The 26,640-nt window shown below is 44.3% G+C and overlaps 1 protein-coding gene and 1 long non-coding RNA gene across 3 annotated transcripts in view; one reads left to right on the top strand and one right to left on the bottom strand.

Moving 5' to 3' along the window:
- The window catches only part of LOC124114967 (ATP-binding cassette sub-family F member 1-like), a 33,583-nt gene extending 8,633 nt beyond the window's left edge, over window positions 1-24,950 (top strand). Inside the window, exons 6-18 of the mRNA XM_048389194.1 lie at window positions 617-702; window positions 1,906-2,045; window positions 3,301-3,449; window positions 4,659-4,742; window positions 7,765-8,002; window positions 11,395-11,569; window positions 15,326-15,400; window positions 16,744-16,814; window positions 17,937-17,969; window positions 19,577-19,648; window positions 20,985-21,146; window positions 22,565-22,637; window positions 23,514-24,950. Coding sequence (XP_048245151.1) covers window positions 617-702; window positions 1,906-2,045; window positions 3,301-3,449; window positions 4,659-4,742; window positions 7,765-8,002; window positions 11,395-11,569; window positions 15,326-15,400; window positions 16,744-16,814; window positions 17,937-17,969; window positions 19,577-19,648; window positions 20,985-21,146; window positions 22,565-22,637; window positions 23,514-23,689 — 1,534 coding nt within the window. The 3' untranslated portion in view covers window positions 23,690-24,950. The remainder of the gene's footprint in view (window positions 1-616; window positions 703-1,905; window positions 2,046-3,300; window positions 3,450-4,658; window positions 4,743-7,764; window positions 8,003-11,394; window positions 11,570-15,325; window positions 15,401-16,743; window positions 16,815-17,936; window positions 17,970-19,576; window positions 19,649-20,984; window positions 21,147-22,564; window positions 22,638-23,513) is intronic.
- On the bottom strand, window positions 11,576-12,424 carry LOC125376859. 2 transcript variants are annotated; one of them, XR_007219354.1, is made up of 3 exons: window positions 12,400-12,424; window positions 11,790-12,195; window positions 11,576-11,742 (listed from the first exon to the last, which is right to left on the bottom strand). It is a non-coding gene; the product is annotated as an uncharacterized LOC125376859 (long non-coding RNA). The 2 variants fall into 2 exon arrangements; XR_007219355.1 differs by lacking the exon at window positions 12,400-12,424 and having other exon boundaries at window positions 11,790-11,842; window positions 11,943-11,968.
- Window positions 24,951-26,640: the final 1,690 nt, after the last annotated feature.

Raw genomic sequence — 26,640 nt, 5'->3', positions numbered from 1 at the left:
CCAAACACTTGCTTGTGGGTTTCGCCACAATGGTAAGAGCCCCGTGAAGATTCCGGGGTAGAATAGGTCTTCGGAAACCCATGCTTGCAGTAAAAGGCGACTATGCTTGTCGTAAAAGGCGACTAACGGGATCGGGTGATCAGGCTCGCTGACTTGGTTGATGCATGTCATTGATCCCAATTGCGTGGATCGATGCTCATGATATCAATCACTGGATTGTCTGGTCCAGACTCGATTATAGCTGGAAATATTGCTGAGTGCGTCGTTAAACAACAAACCACAGTGGTAAGCATCTAAAGCCTGCATTAATTTAGGCTTTCCTCCCACATGAAGATGACATGATGTGAACTACCGTTGAAAGCTGCTTTCAACTGAACTCATTTACACACGAACTGTTTCATCTTGTATTCCTAATGAGGGGCGGTCGGGTAGCCTAGTGGTTAAAGCGTTCGCTCGTCACGCCGAAGACCCCGGTTCGATTCCCGACATGGGTACAATGTGTGAAGCCCATTTCTGGTGTCCCCCGCCGTGATATTGCTGGAATATTGCTAAAAGCGGCGTAAAACCACACTCACTCTCTCGCTATTCCTAATGACTTGATGTGATCTTCACTCAGGCATGGCAAGACCACGCTGCTGAAACACATCCAGAGCAGATCCCTGAATATTCCCCCCAACATAGATGTGCTGTACTGTGAACAAGGTAAGTACCCACCCGTAATCATCTATAAATTGTGGGGATTCCGAGTAAAAATTGTCCCAGCAACCTATGATTGTTGTACAAAACAACCTAATGGGTCAAGTCGTCAGCTCGGTGACTAACATGCGGCTGGAGGGGGCATGGGTGGCCCAGTCGTCTAAGGCGCCGTGATTCGCTGTGCAGAGTTCTGTCCCTTGGGCACGCCAGAAACCTATGATTGTGGGTTCTAATCCTGGTTCGCCCCATTTATGTTTCTAGGTTTGTTAGCACTATACCCGTGCTTGTCACTTTGGGCTTTCCTCCCACATTAAGCCAACACGCCATGATATAACTGGAACACTGTCAAAAGCTGCATTAAACCCAACTCACTCACCTCATGTGGCTGGAATATGGCTGAGTGCAGCAGAAACAACAAACAAATAATTGTGATTTGAATAATATGGATAACAACTTTTTTATGATACATATCAATGTTTCACAGCTACTTTTTGCCCCTTCATCACATGGATCCTTGATTCAAGGTGACTCCTTGAATCTTAATCTGTTGAATCGTTGATTCAGGGCGACTCCTTGAATCTTCATCAGTTGAATCCTTGATTCGGGGCGACTTCTTGAATCTTCATCAGTTGAATCCTTGATTCAGGGTGGCTCCTTGAATCTTCATCAGTTGAATCCTTGATCTGGGGCGACTCCTTGAATCTTCATCACATGGATCCTTGATTCAGGGTGACTCCTTGAATCTTCATCAGTTGAATCCTTGATCTGGAGTGATTCCTTTAATCTTCATCACATGGATCCTTGATTCAGGGTGACTCCTTGAATCTTCATCAGTTGAATCCTTTACCTGGGGCGACTCCTTGAATCTTCATCACATGGATCCTTGATTCAGGGTGACTCCTTGAATCTTCATCAGTTGAATCCTTGATCTGGGCCGACTCCTTGAATCTTCATCACATGGATCCTTGATTCAGGGTGACTCCTTGAATCTTCATCAGTTGAATCCACGAATCAGGGCCAGTTTTTACACGTTCCACCTGATGAAGGGTCAAGAAGCATCCCTGAAACGTTGTATATGTATTACTATAATGAAGAAGTTGTTATTTATAATACTCCTTGTCATGTTAACATCCTACTTCTAAATGCTTATTAAGACTTTCATCAAACAAAACAAACCTTGTCCAACTTGTGGCTGATTTGTGTGTGTAGAGGTGCAGGCGAGTGTGGACAAGGCCATCGACGTGGTGCTGAAGGCCGACAAGAAGCGTGTTGCTCTCATGGAGGAAGAGAAGAAGCTAATGCACGAGTCTGAGGCTGGCAACACCAACAACAGTGAGAGGCTCAAGCAGGTTGGTCAACATTCGGCTGGAGGGGATTTCGGGCTGCGGGGTAGCCTCGTGGTTTAAGCTTTTGCTCGTCACGCCAAAGACCTTGTTCGATTCCCCACTTGGGTACAATGAGTCAAGACCATTTCTTGTGTCCCCTGCTGCAATATTTCTTAAATATTGCTAAAAGTGGCATAATACCATACTAACTTGTGACAATGATATCACCGTTGTTTGTCTTGAGTTTGCCAGTTTGGTGTGTAGAGTTGCATCCCTTTGTTTTGTCAGGATCAGCTAATTATTGGATTGAATCCTGGTTCTCCCTGATTTTTTACATTGTTACTGTTCGTGGGTCTGTGGGCCTGTGTCAAGTTGAACTGTATCACCCATTAAGCTGAAACACTGTGCTTGTTCAAAGTGTTGTTCAAAGTGGGGTTCTACCCAACTCATTCACAGGGGTTCCTCGATTGTCCAGTGTGTTATATATTCATGCTATTGCTATGATTGTGATGAATACCTTTGTTTTTTGTCAGGTTCGAATGACACAGCGCTAAAAATAGCTGTGTGCCAACCACACTCTTCTATCAAGAGTGAAACAAGCAATGATATCCCCTGTACTTTTTACGTGTACTCTCAAATACAACTGGGAAGATCTTGTAGGATTTCCTTCAATTGTCTTTAAACTCAGGAAAACACATCTAGCTAAAGTTTAACTTATAACAGCTTTCTGATACAGTTAAAGTAGTTAGTCAGGGTTTTATCTAGACTTGCTCAGAGGCCAGGTGTGATGAACAAGGACATGGACAAGTTCCTATGCATAAACAACTCCTTTATTTTAATTAGGGGCGGTCGGGTAGCCTGGTGGTTAAAGCGTTTGCTCGTCACGCAGAAGACCCGGGTTCAATTCCCGACATGGGTACAATATGTGAAGCCCATTTCTGGTGTCCCCCATCGTGATATTGCTGGAATATAGCTGAAAGCGACGTAAACTAAAACTCACTCACTCAGCTGTTACAATTAAAGCAACTTTTACCACTTGTTTGATAAAGGTGTTAGTATCTACACCAAAACCTCACCTAAATTGTAATAAAGAAGTTGTTTATCCTTACCAACTTGGCCTTGTTCAACATTATGCTGTGTGTTAAGGAGTTACCTCCCTCTCATCTTACTATGCTTAAGAAAGAAAACAATCTTATTTTGATACCCCCACTTCAGTGATTGGCTGTTGAATCTGTAAATCACGTTATAATGAACTCCCCGCCTTGTTTCTTCTGTCCAGGTGTACGAGGAGCTGCGTGCTATTGGCGCAGATGCTGCAGAGTCGAAGGCACGTAGGATCCTGGCTGGTCTCGGCTTCACAAAGAATATGATGGACAGGTCCACCAAAGACTTGTCTGGAGGCTGGAGGATGAGAGTGTCACTTGCCAGGTAGGTACAGGCTCACAGAGGTGCAGGGGGTGTAGAAAGGACAAAATGTGGCTTTCCTAATTCACCTCGGTTCTTCTTTTGTTCTTCACTGTGAATAGCTGCAAAATTGGAGTTACACAATAATCACTAACTCTCTGTTTTTGTTCTAGTTGTCAGCAAGTGAGTGAGTGAGTTTGGTTTAACGCCGCTTTTAACAGTATTCCAGTTATATTGCGGCGTGTCAGCTTCATGTGGGAGGAAAGCCCCAAGAGATGCAGGTCTCAGACGTTTACCACTTCGTTGAAACCCACGAGCACGGGTATGGTGCTGACAAACCTAGAAATATAATCGGGTCAAACCGGGATTCGTACCCACAATTAAAGGTTTCTGGCGTGTCCAAGGGACGCAACTTTGCACAGCGAATCGAGGTGCCTTAGACGACTGGGCTACCGGTGTCCCCTTGTCAGCCAGCTTGGTGAGAGGCTGCTTTCATAGAAGTGTCCTGATAGGGTGTACTGGTCAGGCTCGCTGACTTGGTTGATGCATGTCATCATATCCCAGTTGTGTGAATCGATGGTCATGATGTCAATCACTGGATTGTCTGGTCCAGACAGATTAGTTACAGACCACTGTCATATAGCTGGAATATTGCTGAGTGCAGCGTTAAACAACAAACAAACAAACACAGACCGCTGTCATACAGCTGGAATATTGCTGATTCAGCGTTAAACAACAAACAAACAAACAAACAAACAAACAAACAAACAAGCAAACACAAGTGGCAGTAATGAAACCAAAGCAGAACCAGCTGTCATCATGTTTCCCTACAGACTGTCTGCATTTGCATGGAGATGATTTCACATTTTTATTCAGCTAGACACCTGTCTAATTTTTGCATGTGGTGTTTTGACTGACTAAGCCAAAAAAAGACAACTGACTTAAAACATCCACCCCCATACCCGCATCCACCCCCACAACCACAAGTCACCCCCTACCCCCTCTGCTACCCCTGGGTCAGGTGTGCAGACTTTGTGACTTTGTGTCATTGTACCCCAGCAAGGTGGATTGTTCTCCTGTATCCATCAGGCCGCCATCATATAGCTGTAATATTGCTCAGTGGGGCGTTACACAACAAAGTTTGCTACATTTTCAAAGTACTAAAGAGACTTGATGGTTGAGTAGACTGTACTGTTGTCTTACTGGACTAGTAAATCACTTGTGTTGATACAGGGCATTGTTCTTGGAGCCTACGTTGCTGATGTTGGACGAACCCACCAACCATCTGGACCTGAATGCTGTCATCTGGCTGGACAAGTAAGTGATGCCGGATGATTCTCTCTAGTCTGTGCCAACTATGTGAATATATGGATACTGTCTCAGCAGCTGTAACTGTTTTTAGACACAGTGCCAAGGCAGTACTGACTTTGTTTACAGGTCCTTAACTTTTGCCGGGGCGGTCGGGTAGCCTAGTGGTTAAAGCGTTAGCTCGTCACGCCTAAGACCCAGGTTCGATTCTCGACATGGGTACAAAGTGTGATGCACATTTCTGGTGTCCCCCGCCGTGATATTGCTGGAATATTGCTAAAAGCGGCGTAAAACCATACTCATTCACTCACTTAACTTTTGACAACATACATTTTCAATGGGCTCGATTTAAGGCACCCTGTGCATGTTGACATGAAAACCTAGTTGCCCCAGACAAAGCCAGGTTGCACCTGGTCCCATAAACCTATCAAGTTGAAACAGACCGGCTGCTGCCAGTGTTGCATACGTTAATGACACATTGCTGTAATTTATGAAAACATCATCTTGGAGTACCCACAGTTTGATGATAACAAGCCAACGAAAGCGTTACAAATAACATAGGGATTAGTGATGTTGTACATGTTGATACATAAACATGATAAAGTTTAGAGGTACTGAATGTGTTCAAAAATAAAAAATTGTGTGGATGAGTGATGGACAAAGTGAGTTGGAAGTCTTTGACATTCGCTAAGTGCATGTAGATATTATTATTATGCCTCAAAGTGAGATTGACCAATCAGAGAGCAGAACCACTAACCCCCACATGAACCCATATACAGTCAGTAAAAATCCAAGATGGCTGTTACTGACCTAATATGAGACCATGTACTGTCAGTAACAGCCATTTTGGATTTTCCAACACCCACCTCACATATTTCACGTGGAAATTCTGGTACAGAAATTCGTTATCGACACTGTTCTGTGTTTGTTTGTCATCAATTGTGATGAGCAAAGACATTATTTATTAAAAAAACCACGTTCGTGACTTTATTGATAAAAGTTATAGAGAAAAGAAGCTTAAAACCGAGGTCACTGAGTTACAAATAGCAACGTCATAGAACATAGTATAGGATGACGTCACAAACAAGAATAGACAGCAGCTCGTTGTTAGGGGAGAGCGGCCAACTATCAAGTTACACTGGCCCGCATATTTCTGTTACCATGCGGGCATTTTGATGAAAATTTGATCCATTTTAGCTATTAGACTTTAAACGTTCTCATTTAGTGCATTATATATTCGATTGATAACATTTATGTTTACGTTAAAGCGTTGTATATCGGAAACATGTACTGGTCCTGTCGTTTATACCGTTGTAAGTGTCAAGTTTTCATTTTGACATGACGTGTGCGACAAAGATACCAAATAGTGTAAACTTTTCGGCATAATAAATTTGTTATGGTGTCTATAGTTGTCATATTAGGTTAGCAGGAAAATATTGGGCGAGGCGTGAGCCTAATATGACAACTATACGGCAACTAAAGACACCATAACTAAAAATATAAGGTTGCATTTTTCAATATTAGGTTGCACTGGTGCAAGTTTTATATAGCTTAATCGAGCCCTGTGGTTGTTACCTTGAGATCAATGGTTTTGAACTACCGTATTTTCTGTATTAAGTGTCCCTCTCCATGAAGCACCTCATGACCAACTTCTTGACCAGTCTTTACAGGCACCCAGTACCAAGCCTGAAAATGTTCATATCCGTCCCTTTTTCCTTGTGCATATGACACCTTTTTAAACAGCAGCGCAAAAGTGGTATATAAATGTCTTGTAACTAATATCGAAAAAGTGTGTTTCATCGACTTTCGACCATGTTGAATCTCCACCTTCTGATATCTGACAACAAATTTAACTTGTGAAGGGTTTTAATAAGCACTCCCTATGCTAATGTTCTTAGTGCCTGGAGGACATACTGCAGCAAGTATGAAAGTTGTAAATACAATTCCATGATATTCAGCCTCATCCAGATGAGTCCCTGACTCCAACTAAGATTCTCTCAGAATGGTTCTGCTGGGTGTCAGCAACCTATAGATATTCGATAGTAAACGAACCGTACTTCACTGGTTGGTCTGGTCTAGATCCTTTAACAGACTGCTGTTGCTTATGTGACTGCCTCCGTGGTCCAGTAGATAGAGCGTCTGCCCTGAGAGTGGAAGGTCATTGGTTTGATTCCCAGCTGGCCATACCAAAGGACGTTAAAAAATGGTATTTCATTGTTACCCAGTCTGACCCTTTGCATTAAGGTCATAAAACCCAGGCTGTTTGGCTAGGAGTCTGTTTACTGTGTCGGAGTGGGGTATCCATGTTTAAATGTGGTATGGTATCTCAGTAGACTACACACACACACACACATGCATGCATGTCACAGTATGAGTGAATAATCTTGAATGCGATCATATGTTAAACTCCTTTTCACCTCATCTGTTTAGTAATGTAAGGTGAGGTAAATTTCACTAAATCACCATTCATACTGATCAGGATCTGTGAAGATCCAGGGTAGAATAGGTCTTCAGCAACCCCTGCTTGCCGCAATAAGTGACTATGCTTGTCATAAGAGGCGACTAACAGGATCGGGTGGTCATGCTCGCTGACTTGGTTGATGCATGTCATCGTATTGAACAGCATTAGTGACCATTCATACTAATCAGGACCTGTGAAGATCCAGGGTAGAATAGGTCTTCAGCAACCCCTGCTTGCCGCAATAAGTGACTATGCTTGTCATAAGAGGCGACTAACAGGATCGGGTGGTCATGCTCGCTGACTTGGTTGATGCATGTCATCGTATTGAACAGCATTAGTGACCATTCATACTAATTAGGACCTGTGAAGATCCAGGGTAGAATAGGTCTTCAGCAACCCCTGCTTGCCGCAATAAGTGACTATGCTTGTCATAAGAGGCGACTAACAGGATCGGGTGGTCATGCTCGCTGACTTGGTTGATGCATGTCATCGTATCGAACAGCATTAAACAACAAACAAACAAACAAGGCATACTGATCAGTGTCTCAACATCTCCCTCACTTGTCACAGCTACCTGCAGACTTGGAAGAAGACCCTGCTTGTGGTGTCACATGACCAAAGTTTCCTTGACAACGTGTGCACTGACATCATCCACTTGGACATGCAAAAACTCTTCTATTACCGTGGCAACTTCAATGCTTTTAAGAAGATGTTTGTGCAAAAGCGGAAAGAGCAGATTAAGGATTACGAGAAGCAGGAGAAGAGGATTAAGGACCTGAAGGCTTCGGGACAGTCCAAGAAGAAGGCGGTATGTAACTAGTCAAGGAAGAAGGCGGTGTGTAGCCAGTCAGGGAAGAAGGCGTTGTGTAGCTAGTCAGGGAAGAAGGCGGTATGTAGCTAGTCAGGGAAGAAGGCAGTGTGTAGCTAGTCAGGGAAGAAGGCAGTGTGTAGCTAGTCAGGGAAGAAGGCGGTATGTAGCTAGTCAGGGAAGAAGGCGGTATGTAGCTAGTCAGGGAAGAAGGCAGTGTGTAGCTAGTCAGGGAAGAAGGCGGTATGTAGCTAGTCAGGGAAGAAGGCGGTGTGTAGCTAGTCAGGGAAGAAGGCGGTGTGTAGCTAGTCAGGGAAGAAGGCTGTATGTAGCTAGTCAGGGAAGAAGGCGGTGTGTAGCTAGTCAGGGAAGAAGGTGGTGTGTAGCTAGTCAGGGAAGAAGGCGGTATGTAGCTAGTCAGGGAAGAAGGCGGTATGTAGCTAGTCAGGGAAGAAGGCGGTATGTGGCTAGTCAGGGAAGAAGGCGGTGTGTAGCTAGTCAGGGAAGAAGGCGGTGTGTAGCTAGTCAGGGAAGAAGGCGTTGTGTAGCTAGTCAGGGAAGAAGGCGGTATGTAGCTAGTCAGGGAAGAAGGTGGTGTGTAGCTAGTCAGGGAAGAAGGTGGTGTGTAGCTAGTCAGGGAAGAAGGTGGTGTGTAGCTAGTCAGGGAAGAAGGTGGTATGTAGCTAGTCAGGGAAGAAGGCGGTATGTAGCTAGTCAGGGAAGAAGGTGGCGTGTAGCTAGTCAGGGAAGAAGGTGGTATGTAGCTAGTCAGGGAAGAAGGCGGTATGTAGCTAGTCAGGGAAGAAGGCTGTATGTAGCTAGTCAGGGAAGAAGGAGGTGTGTAGCTAGTCAGGGAAGAAGGCGGTATGTAGCTAGTCAGGGAAGAAGGTGGTGTGTAGCTAGTCAGGGAAGAAGGCGGTATATAGCTAGTCAGGGAAGAAGGTGGTGTGTAGCTAGTCAGGGAAGAAGGCGGTATATAGCTAGTCAGGGAAGAAGGTGGCGTGTAGCTAGTCAGGGAAGAAGGTGGTGTGTAGCTAGTCAGGGAAGAAGGTGGTATGTAGCTAGTCAGGGAAGAAGGCGGTATGTAGCTAGTCAGGGAAGAAGGCTGTATGTAGCTAGTCAGGGAAGAAGGAGGTGTGTAGCTAGTCAGGGAAGAAGGCGGTATGTAGCTAGTCAGGGAAGAAGGTGGTGTGTAGCTAGTCAGGGAAGAAGGCGGTGTGTAGCTTGTCAGGAATGAAGGCGGTATGTAGCTATTTAGGGAAAAAGGCGGTATGTAGCTAGTCAGGGAAGAAGGTGGTGTGTAGCTTGTCAGGGAAGAAGGCGGTATGTAGCTATTTAGGGAAAAAGGCGGTATGTAGCTAGTCAGGGAAGAAGGCGTTGTGTAGCTAGTCAGGGAAGAAGGCGGTATGTAGCTAGTCAGGGAAGAAGGTGGTGTGTAGCTAGTCAGGAATGAAGGCGGTATGTAGCTATTTAGGGAAAAAGGCGGTATGTAGCTAGTCAGGGAAGAAGACGTTGTGTAGCTAGTCAGGGAAAAAGGCGGTATGTAGCTAGTCAGGGAAGAAGGTGGTGTGTAGCTTGTCAGGAATGAAGGCGGTATGTAGCTATTTAGGGAAAAAGGCGGTATGTAGCTAGTCAGGGAAGAAGGCGTTGTGTAGCTAGTCAGGGAAGAAGGCGGTATGTAGCTAGTCAGGGAAGAAGGTGGTATGTAGCTTGTCAGGAATGAAGGCGGTATGTAGCTATTTAGGGAAAAAGGCGGTATGTAGCTAGTCAGGGAAGAAGGCGTTGTGTAGCTAGTCAGGGAAAAAGGCGGTATGTAGCTAGTCAGGGAAGAAGGTGGTGTGTAGCTTGTCAGGAATGAAGGCGGTATGTAGATATTTAGGGAAAAAGGCGGTATGTAGCTAGTCAGGGAAGAAGGCGTTGTGTAGCTAGTCAGGGAAGAAGGCGTTGTGTAGCTAGTCAGGGAAAAAGGCGGTATGTAGCTAGTCAGGGAAGAAGGCGGTATGTAGCTAGTCAGGGAAGAATGCTGTATGTAGCTTGTCAGGAATGAAGGCGGTATGTAGCTATTTAGGGAAAAAGGCGGTATGTAGCTAGTCAGGGAAGAAGGCGTTGTGTAGCTAGTCAGGGAAAAAGGCGGTATGTAGCTAGTCAGGGAAGAAGGTGGTGTTTAGCTTGTCAGGAATGAAGGCGGTATGAAGCTATTTAGGGAAAAAGGCGGTATGTAGCTAGTCAGGGAAGAAGGCGTTGTGTAGCTAGTCAGGGAAGAAGGCGTTGTGTAGCTAGTCAGGGAAAAAGGCGGTATGTAGCTAGTCAGGGAAGAAGGTGGTGTGTAGCTAGTCAGGGAAGAATGCTGTATGTAGCTAGTCAGGGAAGAAGGCGGTGTGTAGCTAGTCAGGGAAGAAGGCGGTATGTAGCTAGTCAGGGAAGAAAGCGGTATGTAGCTAGTCAGGGAAGAAGGCGTTGTATAGCTAGTCAGGGAAGAAGGCGGTGTGTAGCTAGTCAGGGAAGAAGGTGGTGTGTAGCTAGTCAGGGAAGAAGGTGGTGTGTAGCTAGTCAGGGAAGAAGGCGTTGTGTAGCTAGTCAGGGAAGAAGGCAGTGTGTAGCTAGTCAGGGAAGAAGGCAGAATGACCTTGGTCACTGATACATGGCCAATGTGTTTATAATCACCATACTCTCCACTGCCTGTGTTTATATTCACTATACACCAACTGCCTCTGTTTATATTCATCATACACCCCCTGCCTCTGTTTATATTCATCATACACCCCACTGCCTGTTTATATTCATCATACAACCCCTGCCTGTATTTATATTCATCATACCCCACTGCCTTTTTATATTCATCATACCCCACTGCCTGTGTTTATATTCACCATACGCCCCCTGCCTCTGTTTATATTCATCATACACCCCACTGCCTGTTTATATTCATCATACAACCCCTGCCTGTATTTATATTCATCATACCCCACTGCCTCTGTTTATATTCATCATACCCCACTGACTTTTTATATTCATCATACACCCCACTGCCTGTTTATATTCATCATACAACACTGCCTCTGTTTATATTCATCATACACTCCCTGCCTTTGTTTATATTCATCATACCCCACTTCCTCTGTTTATATTCATCATACCCCACTGCCTATGTTAATATTCATCATACCCCACTTCCTCTGTTTATATTCATCATACCCCACTTCCTCTGTTTATATTCATCATAAACCACCTGCCTCTGTTTATATTCATCACACACCCCCTGCCTCTGTTTATATTCATCATACCCCACTGCCTCTGTTTATATTCATCATACACCCCCTGCCTCTGTTTATATTCATCATACACCCCACTGCCTGTGTTTATATTCATCATACCCCACTGTTACATTGTAGGAGGAGAAACAAAAGGAAGTCATGACGCGGAAGCAGGCAAAGAACAAGGCGAAGCAGTCGATGTTCGCTGAGGAGGAGAAGCCGACAGAGTTGCTGCAAAAACCTCGAGATTACATCGTCAAGTTTTCCTTCCCAAAGCCCACTCCTCTCAGCCCCCCTATCCTGGGTGCCCACAGTGAGTATATGAACCTGACCGTCTTATCTCAGCCGCTATACTGGGTGCCCACAGTGAGTATATGAACCTAACCGTCTTATCTCAGCCGCTATACTGGGTGCCCATAGTGAGAATATGAACCTCACCGTCTTATCTCAGCCGCTATACTGGGTGCCCATAGTGAGTATATGAACCTAACCCACTCACCCCTATCCTGGGTGCCCATAGTGAGTATATGAACCTAACCGTCTTATCTCAGCCGCTATACTGGGTGCCCATAGTGAGTATATGAACCTAACCCACTCACCCCTATCCTGGGTGCCCATAGTGAGTATATGAACCTCACCGTCTTATCTCAGCCGCTATCCTGGGTGCCCATAGTGAGTATATGAACCTAACCGTCTTATCTCAGCCGCTATACTGGGTGCCCATAGTGAGAATATGAACCTAACCCACTCACCCCTATCCTGGGTGCCCATAGTGAGAATATGAACCTCACCGTCTTATCTCAGCCGCTATACTGGGTGCCCATAGTGAGTATATGAACCTAACCCACTCACCCCTATCCTGGGTGCCCATAGTGAGTATATGAACCTCACCGTCTTATCTCAGCCGCTATACTGGGTGCCCATAGTGAGTATATGAACCTAACCCACTCACCCCTATCCTGGGTGCCCATAGTGAGAATATGAACCTCACCGTCTTATCTCAGCCGCTATACTGGGTGCCCATAGTGAGTATATGAACCTAACCGTCTTACCTCAGCCGCTATACTGGGTCCCCACAGTGAGTATATGAACCTAACCGTCTTATCTCAGCCACTATACTGGGTGCACAGTGAGTATATGAACCTAACCGTCTTATCTCAGCCGCTATACTGGGTGCCCATAGTGAGTATATGAACCTAACCGTCTCAGCCACTATACTGGGTGCCCCAAGTGAGTATATGAACCTAACCGTCTTATCTCAGCCACTATACTGGGTGCACAGTGAGTATATGAACCTAACCGTCTTATCTCAGCCACTATACTGGGTGCACAGTGAGTATATGAACCTAACCGTCTTATCTCAGCCTCTATACTGGGTGCCCATAGTTAGTATATGAACCTAACCGTCTTATCTCAGCCGCTATACTGGGTGCCCACAGTGAGTATATGAACCTAACCGTCTTATCTCAGCCGCTATACTGGGTGCCCATAGTGAGTATATGAACCTGACCGTCTTATCTCAGCCGCTATACTGGGTGCCCATAGTGAGTATATGAACCTAACCGTCTTATCTCAGCCGCTATACTGGGTGCCCATAGTGAGTCTATGAACCTAACCGTCTTATCTCAGCCGCTATACTGGGTGCCCATAGTGAGTCTATGAACCTAACCGTCTTATCTCAGCCGCTATCCTGGGTGCCCATAGTGAGTATATCACCCTAACCCACTCACCCCTATACTGGGTGCCCATAGTGAGTATATGAACCTAACCGTCTTATCTCAGCCCCTATACTGGGTGCCCATAGTGAGTATATGAACCTAACCGTCTTATCTCAGCCCCTATACTGGGTGCCCATAGTGAGTATATGAACCTAACCGTCTTATCTCAGCCGCTATACTGGGTGCCCATAGTGAGTATATGAACCTAACCGTCTTATGTCAGCCGCTATACTGGGTGCCCATAGTGAGTATATCACCCTAACCCACTCACCCCTATCCTGGGTGCCCATAGTGAGTATATGAACCTAACCGTCTTATCTCAGCCCCTATACTGGGTGCCCATAGTGAGTATATGAACCTAACCGTCTTATCTCAGCCCCTATACTGGGTGCCCATAGTGAGTATATGAACCTCACCGTCTTATCTCAGCCGCTATACTGGGTGCACAGTGAGTATATCACCCTAACCCACTCACCCCTATACTGGGTGCAGAGTGAGTATATGAACCTAGCCCGCTCACCCCTATACTGGGTGCACAGTGACTATATGAACCTAACCCACTCACCCCCTATACTGGGTGCCTAGTGAGTATATGAACCTAGCCCGCTAACCCCTATACTGGGTGCAGAGTGAGTATATGAACCTAACCCACTCACCCCCTATACTTGGTGCTCAATGACTATATGAACCTAGCCCACTCATCCCTATACTGGGTGCACAGTGAGTATATGAACCTAACCCACTCACCCCTATACTGGGTGCACAGTGAGTATATGAACCTAACCAACTCACCCCTATACTGGGTGCAGAGTGAGTATATGAACCTAACCCACTCACCCCTATACTGGGTGCACAGTGAGTATATGAACCTAACCCACTCACCCCTATACTAGGTGGGGGGGCACGGGTGGCCCAGTCGTCTAAGGCGGCGTGAATCGCTGTGTGGAGTTGCGTCCCTTGGGCATGCCAAAAACCTATGATTGTGGGTTCGAATCCCGGTTCGCCCTGATTATGTTTCTAGGTTTGTCAGCACCATACCCGTGCTCGTGGGTTTCACTGAAGTGGTAAACGTCTGAGACCTGCATCACTTCGGGCTTTCCTCCCACATTCAGCTGACATGCCGCAGTATAACTGGAATACTGTTAAAAGTGGCATTAAACCCAACTCACTCACTCACACCTATACTGGGTGCCCAGAATGTCCTCAGACCATTGAGGGTTCAGTTTGCATCACACAGATAGCAATGTTTCTTGCTTGACATAATTTACCACGTCCGTGGTCTAGTGGTGGAGCATCCACCAGGGGAGATCGGAAGTTGGCCGCGTCATACCAAAAGACGTTAAAAGATGGTACTTGTTGACCTTGCTGGTGCTGGGCATTAAGGGGCTGAAACAAGGACTGGTCGGCTCAGAATCAGAATGCTGTGTCTGAGGGCGGTATTCATGTTAAACTGTGGCATGGTATCTCTGTGTGCTAGCACTATAAATTGGCATCAATCTGGACGAGTACACGCAGACACACTCACACACTACACAATGCTTTATCAAGTTGATAAACTTGTTAAAGCATCTGTCCGGAGAGCGAAAAGTCTGTGGTCAATTCCTGGCAGCATCACACCAAAAGACGTTCCAAGGTAGTACTTGTTCTTAGCCAGCCTGGCGCTCTCTGTCTGAGTGGGGTATCCATGTTTAACTGTGGCATGGTATCTCAGTGGGCTAGCTCTGTAAAACAGGCATTAGTCCTGGCTAGAATATGCAGTTACACACACATGCACATCGCTATATAGGCTTAAGTGCAATGATCTTGAATGTGACATTAAGCCACATTGCACCTTACCATTAATGGTAGGCAATCATAGTGTTCACACCTCATTCATGCACTGTTTCACTGCCTTGCAGCTGAGGTTATCTGGCAGCCCAGTGGTTAAAGCGTTCGCTCGTAACACCAAAGACCAGGGTTCGAATCCCTAAATGGAAACAATGGTTGAAGCCCATTGCTGGTGTCCCCAGTCATGATATTGTTGGAATATTGCTAAAAGCGGCGTAAACCCATACTCACTCACTTGTATTGCAGCTGTGTCTATTCACAGGTGATGAGTGAGTGAGTGAGTATGGTTTTACGCCGCTTTTAGCAATATTCCAGCAATATCACGGCGGGGGACACCAGAAATGGGCTTCACACATTGTACCCATGTCGGGAATCGAACCCGGGTCTTCGGCGTGACGAGTGAACGCCTTAACCACTAGGCTACCCGACCGCCCCTCACAGGTGATGAAGGATGTGTAAACGAACAATAAAGGATCGCCGATGGTGTCATCTGTACTTAAAGTGTTTGCTGTTGTGTATTTCAGATGTCACATTTGGCTATGATGGACAGAGGTCACTTTTCAAGAACCTGGACTTTGGTATTGATATGTCATCCAGAGGTGAGAAGAGGGAGTTATGTCCCTTGAATTGTTTGCACCCAAGGCTGCTCATTTGCCATTTTGCCCCGATCCAAGTTCTGATAACTGTCTCCCCTCCCTTGGTTAAACAGACCTTGATAGTGCTTGGACCGAGGTCAGATGGTGTGGTTGGGTATTGGGATAACGGATTGGGTTAAGCCAGATTCGAGTCCGTTTCAAGGACTCAAGTACCTGAAACAAAGGGGGATAACTCTAAAATCATGAGGGTCCTGATGGGTGATAATGGATTGCATGAAATCACATTATTGTTAATGTAAAACTACCTCTGTACCTTTGTATACTTGTAGGTGTCTGTCATTTCATCCATTAATCATGACCACTGTCCACATGATCATTGATTCCTTCCAGGCTCTAAAGTAATTATCAAAATGTACAGTATTCTACAGGACCCTTAAAATTAATTATTGGTCTCCCCTGGACCTCCACTTTTGTAAGTCAAGGTAAAACCCTGGTGGTCTGGTGCACTTGTGCTCTTTTCAGGGAGGGGGCGGTCGGGGAGCCTCGTGGTTAAAGCGTTCACTCGTCACGCTGAAGACCCGGGTTTGATTCCCCACATGGGTACAATGTATGAAGGCCATTTCTGGTGTCCCCTGCCGTGATATTGCTGGGATATCCTAAAAGCGGCATAAAACCATACTCACTCACTCACTCACTTTTGGGGGGAGCTATTGATTATTTGTATGACATGAAACTGACATCCCTGGTGAGTGTCGAATACTCCTAGTGTGTGATAACAGTATTTACTCCTCTGTACATCTTGTAGATACTATTGATATTGACCATTCTGAGTTGTGGTTGGTTCATGTAAGACTGCTAGATTTTGGAAAAAATCTATGTTTCATTTTCACTTGTCTCTGAACTTGTCTGTCTTTACTGTTGGATGTTGACTGGCCACTGTTGCTGCTGAAAATATGCTGACAGGTTTTGTTGACATGCAGTCATTGAATGTGATAAGAAGACATTTTACCTTTGTTTATCAATTTGATCCTAAGTAAACATATCATCATTTGTTTTGTGAGAACATTTTCAGTTTTGTTATTACTGCAGGCACAGGCGACATGAGTTAAGTGCAGCAAACAGTCATTCTGGAATAGTAGACTTTAGGATAAATACTACACATCCTTTCTGATTTCATGAGACTTGTCCTGTTTCTGGTGTCCCCTGTCGTGATGTTGCTGGAATATTGCTAAAAGCGGCGTAAAAACACACACTCACGAACGAAAGAACGCACGAACAAACGAACAAGACTAGTGACTGTGTCCATGCCTGTTTTGTTTATGCATTGTAATGTTTTGTTATTTCAGTTGCAATAGTCGGCCCCAATGGAGTGGGCAAGAGTACATTCCTCAAGCTGTTGACAAAGGAGATACAGCCGGTAGGTTCATTTTGCCATAACAAAAGACTTCATATAAAAGATGAATCCCCCTTCTCTCAGATCCAACTCTCCCAGGTCCCCTTCTCTCGGATGCACCTCTCCCAGGTCCAACTCTCTCAGATCCACCTCTCCCAGGTCCACTTCTCTCAGATTTACCTCCCCTCCCCAGGTCCCCTTATGTCTGATCCACCTCTCCCAGGTCCCCTTATGTCTGATCCACCTCTCCCAGGTCCCCTTATGTCTGATCCACCTCTCCCAGGTCCCCTTATGTCTGATCCACCTCTCCCAGGTCCCCTTATGTCTGATCCACCTCTCCCAGGTCCGCTTCTCTCAGATTTACCTCTCCAGGTCCCCTTATCTCTGATCCACCTCTCCCAGGTCCGCTTCTCTGAGATTTACCTCTCCAGGTCCCCTTATCTCTGATACACCTCTCCCAGGTCCACTTCTCCAGTTCCCCTTTTTGGGGATCCACCTCTCCCAAGTCCCCCTCTCCCAGATCTTTAAACAGGCTTGATTTGGTAGCTTGATTTCAGCTATGTGCCTAACCGGATAGAAGACACACCACTTTCAGATTTGAGAGTTCAAAATGACGCAGGCTGGGCCAAAAAACATTATGCTTCTTTCTATTTTGCCATACATTCTTGTCATTCAGTGTCTCCATGAGGATTCAAGCTTAGAATTGATCCCCAGAAACCTATGCTTGTCATAAGAGGCGAGTGGTCAGACTCGTGGACTTCATTGTCCTCCTCCTCCTATATTGCCGTGATTGTGGTCGGGGTGGTCGGGTAGCCTAGTGGTTAAAGCGTTCGCTCGTCACGCCGAAGACCCAGGTTCGAGATCCGACATGGGTACAATGTGTGAAGCCCATTTCTGGTGTCCCCCACCGTGATATTGCTGGAATATTGCTATAAGCGGCGTAAAACATACTCACTCACTCACTCATAATATCAGTCACTAGATTGTCTGGTCCAGACTCGGTTATTTACAGACTGATATCATAGCTTGAACATGGCAAACTGCTGTGCTAAACAACAAAGAAATACCACACTCTCAAAATTATACAATCTCCTTCACTAATAAAACCGTCTCCTACTCTACAATTGATGTTGTTCTTGATTTCAGCAACAAGGAGAAATAAGGAAGAACCATCGATTGGTAAGTTTGAAATAGTGTTTGTACATACCTGAATCTTTTTTAGTTTAGAAGACTGTGATCTTGTGTCAATACACAGTAAAACAAATCTGAGGCCATGCTATTTGGATTTTATTAATACAGACTCATTGCTGACCAATCAGCTTGTGTAGTTTGAAATAGAAATAAAAGTTGTGTACTATATTTTGTTGACTTGGCATAAAGTTGTCAGCTATGATAAGGTGCGGGATGATTAGCGTTAAGACTTTGTTCTCGTTGTTATGACATGGCATAAAGTTGTCATCTATGATAAGGTGCGGGATGATTAGCGTTAAGACTTTGTTCTCGTTGTTATGACATGGCCAGCCTACATAGGCATTTGATCAAATATTATTCATAGTAAGCCAGGATAAGTTGAGCAATTAACCCCTTTTGACTGTGTGAGGTCAAGTACCATTGTGAAGAAAGGCGGGTGGTCCACGACAAGTATTACGAAGGATATGTGCGTGTCCTGTCTAATGGCAAGTTCAGTAGCAGATAATAGTATATGTTTATGTGATGTGTCCACGGGAGTGTAGTTAATATCATCTTCATGACCTGCATGTGCACAACATGTGTACACCCTCTCTACTTGTAACAAGGCGACTATGCTTGTCGTAAGAGGCGACTATGCTTGTCGTAAGAGGCGACTAAAGGGATCAGGTGGTCAGGCTCACTGACTTGGTTGATGCATGTCATCGATCCAAATGGTGTGGATCGATGCTCATGATGTCAATCACTGGATTGTCTGGTCCAGACTCGATTAAATACAGACCGCCATCATATAGCTGGAATATTGTTGAGTGTGGCGTTAAACAACAAACCAAATATGTTTGCCCAACTTCTGTTCACTGCCTACTTGTCTCAAATATGTTTTGTGAGTTGGTTCTACTTATCCTGGACCCACTGGATCTTAGCGCTAAGATGATTGTAACTCCCATACTTTAACATAGGCTTACGATAGTCTTAGCGCTAAGATGAACGTAACTCCCATACTTTAACATAGGCTTACGATAGTCTTAGCGCTAAGATGATTGTAACTTCCATACTTTAACATAGGCTTACGATAGTCTTAGCGCTAAGATCGCTTTACGCAAGTGGGCCCTGGACAACCAGTAAGAGTTAACAGTTAATGTTTGCATTTTGTTGTTGTATCTTGTTTATTTTTAATCCATCGAAGACACAGGAGGAGGACAAGATACATTTGGAAATAACTTTAATAGTATTGTTTTGGTGTGGCATTTGGCTCTGGTGGCAGGTCACAAGAAGTAGGTCACTGCCTGTGTGGTCTAGTGGTAGAGCAGCGCGGGGTTCGATCCCCGGTTGTGTCATACCAAAAGACATTAAAAGATAGTACTTGTTGTTACGTTGCCTGTCACTCAGCATTAAGGGGCTAAAAACAAGGATGTTATATAAGTGCAATAATCTTGAACCCCAATTCAACTCACCTCACAAGAAGTAGGTGGTAACCCTCTAATATCTACATCACTCTGCTCCCACATCAAGCTGACACGCCGTGATATAACAGGAATACTTTTTAAAGCAACATTAAACCTTACTCACTCACTGACTCACTGACTTGTTTATTGCAGAGGATAGGGAAGTATGATCAACACTCAGCTGACCAGCTTAACCTGGAGGAGACGCCCGTGGAATATCTTCAGGTAAACACATCTCATACTAGTTCTGTTCATACTGGATCATACTTGATCCATGGTGGTCGGGGCAGATCAGGGTCCACAGTACAAGAGATAAAAAATGTTGGATCACTCAACAGGAATAGAACTAAGCATTCACAAATTAATAGGTGCACGCCACCACTCTCTCACTCATATGGCAGGATTAGATACATTCGCCTATGTGGTGTAGTGGACAGACTGTCTGCTCAGAAAGGAGAAGGTCAGTAGTTCGATCTGCTGACTCTCATATTGAAAGACTTTAAAACATGGAACTTGGTGTTACCATGCCGGGCGCTCTGCATTAAGGGGGAAACGCAAGGACGTGTTGGCCCGGAGTCAGTATACTCTGTCTGAGTGGGGCATCCTTCCTAAAGTGCGGAATGATATGTCAGTGGGCGAGCACTATAAACCTGTCATTAGTCTGTACTAGTACAAGCAGTCACAAACACACACATACATGCACATCACTCTATTATTATCTTGACTGCAATATTAAACCCCATTTCACCTCACCTCACCTCACCACCTCACCTCACCTCACCTCACCTCAGCAAAAATAGAACTCAGCAGGAGTTTGGCTAATGACAGGTCTAGCACTATTTTCAGCTTCCACTTTTGTAAGTCAAGGTAAAACCCTGGTGGTCTGGTCCACTAGTGCTCTATTTGGGAAGGGGGCGGTCGGGTAGCCTAGTGGTTAAGGCGTTCGCTCGTCACGCCGAAGACCAGGGTTCGATTCCCGACATTGGTACTATTTGTGAAGCCCATTTCTGGTGTCCCACGCCGTGATATTGCTGGAATATTGCTAAAAGTGGCGTAAAACCATACTCACTCACTCACTCACTCATGACTGACTGACTATATGACGCCATCAAACCCTCAAGAGGTTCAGCATGTGGTACACGTCCACAACGTGCATCACTTCTGGCTTTCCTCCCAGTGTTATTCTTGATCATCCTCACATCAACGAGTCGGTGCATCATTCTTATACAACACAGAGTAATACTATACCAACAACTGTCAACATTGATTCACATGTAAAGACCCGTGAAGATCCGGGGTAGAATGGATCTTCAGCTACCCATGCTTGCCCTAGAAGGCGACTATGCTTGTCGTAAGAGGCGACTAACGGGGTCGAGTGGTCAGGCTCGCTGATTTGGTTGATGTATGTCATCGTATCCCAATTGCTTTGATCGATACTCATGATGTCAATCACTGGATTGTCTGACGTTGAAATAGAAACTGATCCAGGAATAAGAGTTATCTCCCTTGTTACACTGTTGTAACTACCATGTGACTGCAGCTGTGTGTTTGACTCTTGCAGCGGCTGTTCAACATGCAGTACCAGGATGCCAGGAAGATCCTGGGGAAGTTCGGCCTGGCGAGTCACGGTCACACCATCAAGAACAGCGATCTGTCCGGCGGTCAGAAGGCCAGGGTGGCGATGGCGGAACTCTCCTGCAGGGCCCCGGACGTCCTCATCTTGGTGAGATCATTGAATATTGCCAGGTTTTTTTGTTGTGTAATCCCAGACCCAGATTCCAATTATATGACAGCAGTCATTGAATAATGGTGATTGACATCATGAGCAGTGTTTTACACAATTGGGATACAATGACATGTATAGAACAAGTACATTTGATATCTTCCTTCTGTAGAACTTATTTTATATCTTGAAGCAGTGACTGAAAGAAAATATACTACTCCAAGGAAGTTAATGAACACCCAATTCTGTGTTAGTCTCTAACATAATCTGAGCCCCCTCAAATTAAGTGTTGAAATCCAAATCTGCAGGTACCTTAGATTCAAATACAGTTTCAGCAAACACCTATGCACCATCTTCCCGAGGCAGGAGTTAACTGACTGTAAATGTCCAGTTTCCACCCTTGCCAACCTAGGCTGGAATCATAGGAGTTATGTTTTGGCTGGACAAACAAGTCCATGCATAGTCCAATCAAAATTGTGTAACGAAATCAACATGTGCAAAGGATATGCAAAGCATGTGTACCGTCATCTGGGCGTTGACAAATATTTTCCAAGTCTTTTCATGTTTTTAATCAAGGTGCTCACATGATTTGATGCGCTTTGCAAAGTAAGACCTGTTTTATTACAATATATATCTTGATCCTCGATCAGATTGTCTTGACTGGGTGCTGCCATTTTGTTTGAGGCAAATGCAAGTGATATGAAAGGTGGAATCTGATTGGTCAATAGGAGGGGCATAGAAGGGACATAACTCTTCATACTCACTGGTGGCGCTATGTTCGAGCCTAGAAATTCCAGCCTAGTTTGGCAAGGGTGGAAACTGAACTTTTACAGTCAGTTAACTCCCTTCCCTCACGCAGATGCCTATATACAGGACCTCAGGAGTTCAAACAATGAACATATTACAAAGTTATGAAGCCTAACTGCTCTTGATGGTTTCTACAGACCTGCCAGTGTGTGCTGTGTGTGTTTGAATCTTATGAGGAGAGATTATCCATCTTAGGAGCCATTTCTGACAGACCAAACCCAATGTATCTAATAAATCTCTCTCAGTAATGAGGGACCCATGAAGATCGAGGTTAGAATAGGTCATCAGCAACCAATGCTTATCACAATAGGCGATGCAACCCATGCTTGTCATAAAACAGGATCGGGCGGTCAAGGCTCGCTGATTTGGTTGATGCGTGGAACGATGCTCATATCAATCATAGGATTGTCTGGTCCAGACTCAATAATTTACAGAACGCCTTCATGTAGCTGGAATATTGCTGAGTGCAGTGTTAAACAACAAACTAACAAAAACAGTAATGATGGTTGGTTATTATGTACAGTTGTAAAAACTTCACATGACTATAGGCAGCACCATCTGTCTGTCTGAGATGTGAAGTGTTAGTCTCATGTTCAAAACTCTACTTGCAGGATGAGCCCACTAACAACCTTGACATTGAGTCCATTGATGCTCTTGCAGATGCTATTCGGGAGTTCACTGGAGGTATGGGACATTGATTCTATACAAGATATTACTTATGTTTGGCCCGAGTGAATTAAGGTTGTAAGACCAGAGCCGTAGCCATACCTTGATAGGAGATCGGCAAGTCTGTTAATCTTCGCTTTAGAGTATAAGCTATGAACTATGAGAAATTATAGATTGTCTGTCCTGAGTGCATACCTTCACTGGAGGTATTTGGTAACAGATAGGCAAATTTGTTAATCTTCGCTTTAGAGTATAAGCTATGAACTATGAGAAATTATAGATTGTCTGTCCTGAGTGCATACCTTCACTAGAGGTATTTGGTAGGAGATAGGCAAATTTGTTAATCTTTGGTTCAGAACCTTCTCTGTAGGAACTAGAAACCTGACACAGAAACTGTTTTTTTTCTGACTTACATACATAATTAAATCTTATTTGCGTTCATGATATACTCCAGTTTACATTCATGATTTCCCCTGATTTGCGATCATGATATACTGTGGTTAGAGTTCATGATATACTCCAGTTTACATTCATGATTTACTCTGGTTAGAGTTCATGATATACTCCAGTTTACATTCATGATTTACTCTGATTCATTCATGACATGCTCTTGTTAATGTTCATGATATGCTCTTGTTAATGTTCATGACATGCTCTTGTTTATATTCATGACATGCTCTTGTTAATGTTCATGACATGGTGTTAATGTTCATGACATGCTCTTGTTTATATTCATGACATGCTCTTGTTAATGTTCATGATATGCTCTTGTTAATGTTCTTGACATGCTCTTGTTTATGTTCATGACATGCTCTTGTTAATGTTCATGACGTGCTCTTGTTAATGTTCATGACATGCTCTTGTTAATGTTCATGACATGCTCTTGTTCTGCAGGTGTGATCATTGTGAGTCACGACGAGCGTCTCATCCGAGAGACAGACTGTCAACTGTGGGTTGTAGAGAACCGAGGCATTAGCGAGATCGACGGCGACTTTGACGATTACAGACGAGAACTTCTTGAGGAACTAGGGGAGACAGTGGCCAAAGCACCAGAGCATGAAAGAGTTTGACGAGGAGATCAAAATAGAATTCTTATTGCAACCATCATCATTCTGGTTCAGGACATTTAAGAAACATTGACAGCATCTGCTTCACCTCTACAATATTTGACAATCTGCCGCTGCAATGATGAACTTGTATGACATTGAGACCTACCAAGCTGGGATCAGGAGGTCGAGTTGTCATGGTGACAGTGCATATACAGTCCTTCGGATCTATTCCATTGGACGAACAGGTGTTTGTCCTTGGTCGTCATTTCTTCATGTACATTCTACATTATAGAGAATCATCCCTACTACGTGGGTTACACCAGGAGCTGAAATCATCGTCCCATGCTTTATACTAAGCATTTGGGTGGGGTGGGGTAGCCTAGTGGTTAAAGTGTTCGCCCATCACACCAAAGGTCCATGTTTGTGACCGGTTTATGTATCGTGAAGCACAACACAATTACGCCAGTGCCATGAAATACCGACAATACCAAGATGATGAATATAGCTATGAGGCAACTAAAAAACTATTTCTTTCATCTAATTGTGTACAAGTTGTAAAAAATTAATTGTACAATATTTGTTCATGTTAAGATTTGAATGGATATTACCAATCAGTGGGATAATTGTAGATGAAAACACCTCAAATTCACCATATCATTCAGGAAGGTTTGCGCCACATTTTATGTTTTGAAAAATACCTGATGTTTCTGCAGCTATTTTGAATTACAAATTCGAGAAACATTGGAATGAACATCAGTTCTCAACACGCCATCTGTGTTAAACAATTTAATACAAATCGTTAGAGAAAGAAACCTGTCCATCAAGTACTGGGGGCAGTCGGGTAGCCTAGTGGTTAAAGCGTTCGCTCGTCACACCGAAGACCCGGGTTCGATTCCCGACATGGGTACAATGTGTGAAGCCCATTTCTGGTGTCCCCAGCTGTGATATTGCTGGAATATTGCAAAAAGCGGCGTAAAACCATACTCACTCACTCACTATCAAGTACTGGCTCATATCTGGGTCAAGATGACCTGAGCCACAAAGGTTTTTCTGATTTTTTTTTACCATTATGAATAAGTGACTGGTAGGGCACAACAGTGGGAGATGCTAATGCCATATCTGACTTGCTTCATACAGAGTTGCAATAAATCTTTGTTGTTAATTTTTTTTAAATAACTATAGCTACCCTAGAATTATCCCTCCTAACTATTGAAGGTTCTTTGGTGATTTGAATAAAGTACACTGTTAAATTGTGTAAATATTAAATGACTCCTCTGATAAATATGTTTGTTTTGATTTTGTTGACAAGCAATGTGTTTCCAGAATGTTTACACCATCATTCAGAACACTCCCTGCTGTATGCAGTGTGTGTTCATGTGTAAATAATCCAGTCTGGACCAGACAATCCAGTGATTGATATTTTGGGCAACAATCCACCACATCTTGGGTACGCAATCAACCAACAAGTCGGACCACCCGATCCATTACGTTGGTGCATATGACCAGCATAGGTTGCTAGGAATCTATTCTTGACACCACATATGTATGGCTGTAGATATATAAATACGGTTCTAAAAACTTTAACTACAAGTTATTTCCTAAATAGTCACTGAAGCGTACGTAAACGTTCTTTTTGTCGCAGATTGTCCAGTACATGGTGAAATTCAAGGAGTGTTTAAGAATATGATTGATATTTAGTTTATTATAGAATAAAAATAACATCCGATAAGACTTACGCGCGTATCCACTCTAACATATATATATATATATAATTAAAGGATTGAGCGGCAATGCATAGTATATAACTTTAGGAGTTTGGGATACGAGCGGAAGTCCTTCCTTGTCACACATCTGCAATACATCTGGTGACTTACCTCGGTAGTGGAACAGCCCCACTGCATAGGTGCTGACATGCGCAGAAGGACCCACAGGAATGTCAACAAAACAAGGGTTGTAATGAACGTTTTTATTGTACAAAACATCAACAAGTCGAAATATATACACATTTGAACATTTGAAGAAAATAGACGTGAAAATACAAAAAGTACAATTTCAACTTTCTGCAAATCTACTATTATTTTACTAAACAAAATAAACAAGCTCTGCAGAGTAATGATATAATCTACACAGACACTATGAACAAGTCGGGGACAGTTTCAGAGGTGAGGTGACCTGGGGTTCAACGCTGCGTTCAAGATTATTGCACTTACATAGCGACGTGGGTGGTCGGCGTGGGGTGGGGGGAGGGGGCGTGCTTGTACTAGTCTAGACTTACGTCGGTTTTATAGTGCTAGCCCACCTAGATGCCAGGCTGCAGTTTTAACATTGATACTCCACTCAGACGCAGTATACTGACTCCGAGCTGACCAGTCCTTGTTTTAGCCCCTTTAATGCCGAGCGCCAGGCAGGGTAACAACAAGTACCAGCTTTTAACGTTTCTTGGTATGACGCGGACCAGACGCTCTACCCACTACTCCACAGACGCGACCGACAGTGTTGGAACAACATACAGTATCGTATTAAATTTATTTACAGACTATATATACACTTGACAAACAAAAAAAGTAACAGATAAAAACAATCCGACAGTGTGGTCACATTGTGTGACCTGGTTGATTAATTGGGAACCCGTGAAGATCCGGGGTAGAATAGGTCTTCAGAAACTATGCTTGTCGTAAGAGGCGACTAACGGGATCGGGAGGTAAGGCCCGCTGACTTCGTTGATGCATGTTATCGTATCCCAGTTGTATAGATGCTCATGATATCAATCACTGGATTGCCTGGTCCAGACTCGATTATTTACAGACCTCCGTCATAAAGCTGGAATATTGCTGAGTGCTACGTTAAACAACACACAAACAAACAAGATTAATTAGGTTTGATCGCACTCCGGTAGCGTCAATGTTCCTCGGGCGTGGGTTTCACCGAAGTGATAAACGTCAGAGACCTGCATCACTTCGGGCTTTCCTCCC

This window comes from Haliotis rufescens, unplaced genomic scaffold, assembly GCF_023055435.1.
Source record: "Haliotis rufescens isolate VD_foot unplaced genomic scaffold, xgHalRufe1.0.p SCAF_8, whole genome shotgun sequence".
NCBI classification, from domain to species: Eukaryota; Metazoa; Mollusca; class Gastropoda; order Lepetellida; family Haliotidae; genus Haliotis; species Haliotis rufescens.
Note: the sequence above shows the minus strand (reverse complement) of the source record. Positions and strands in the feature narration are given on the sequence as shown.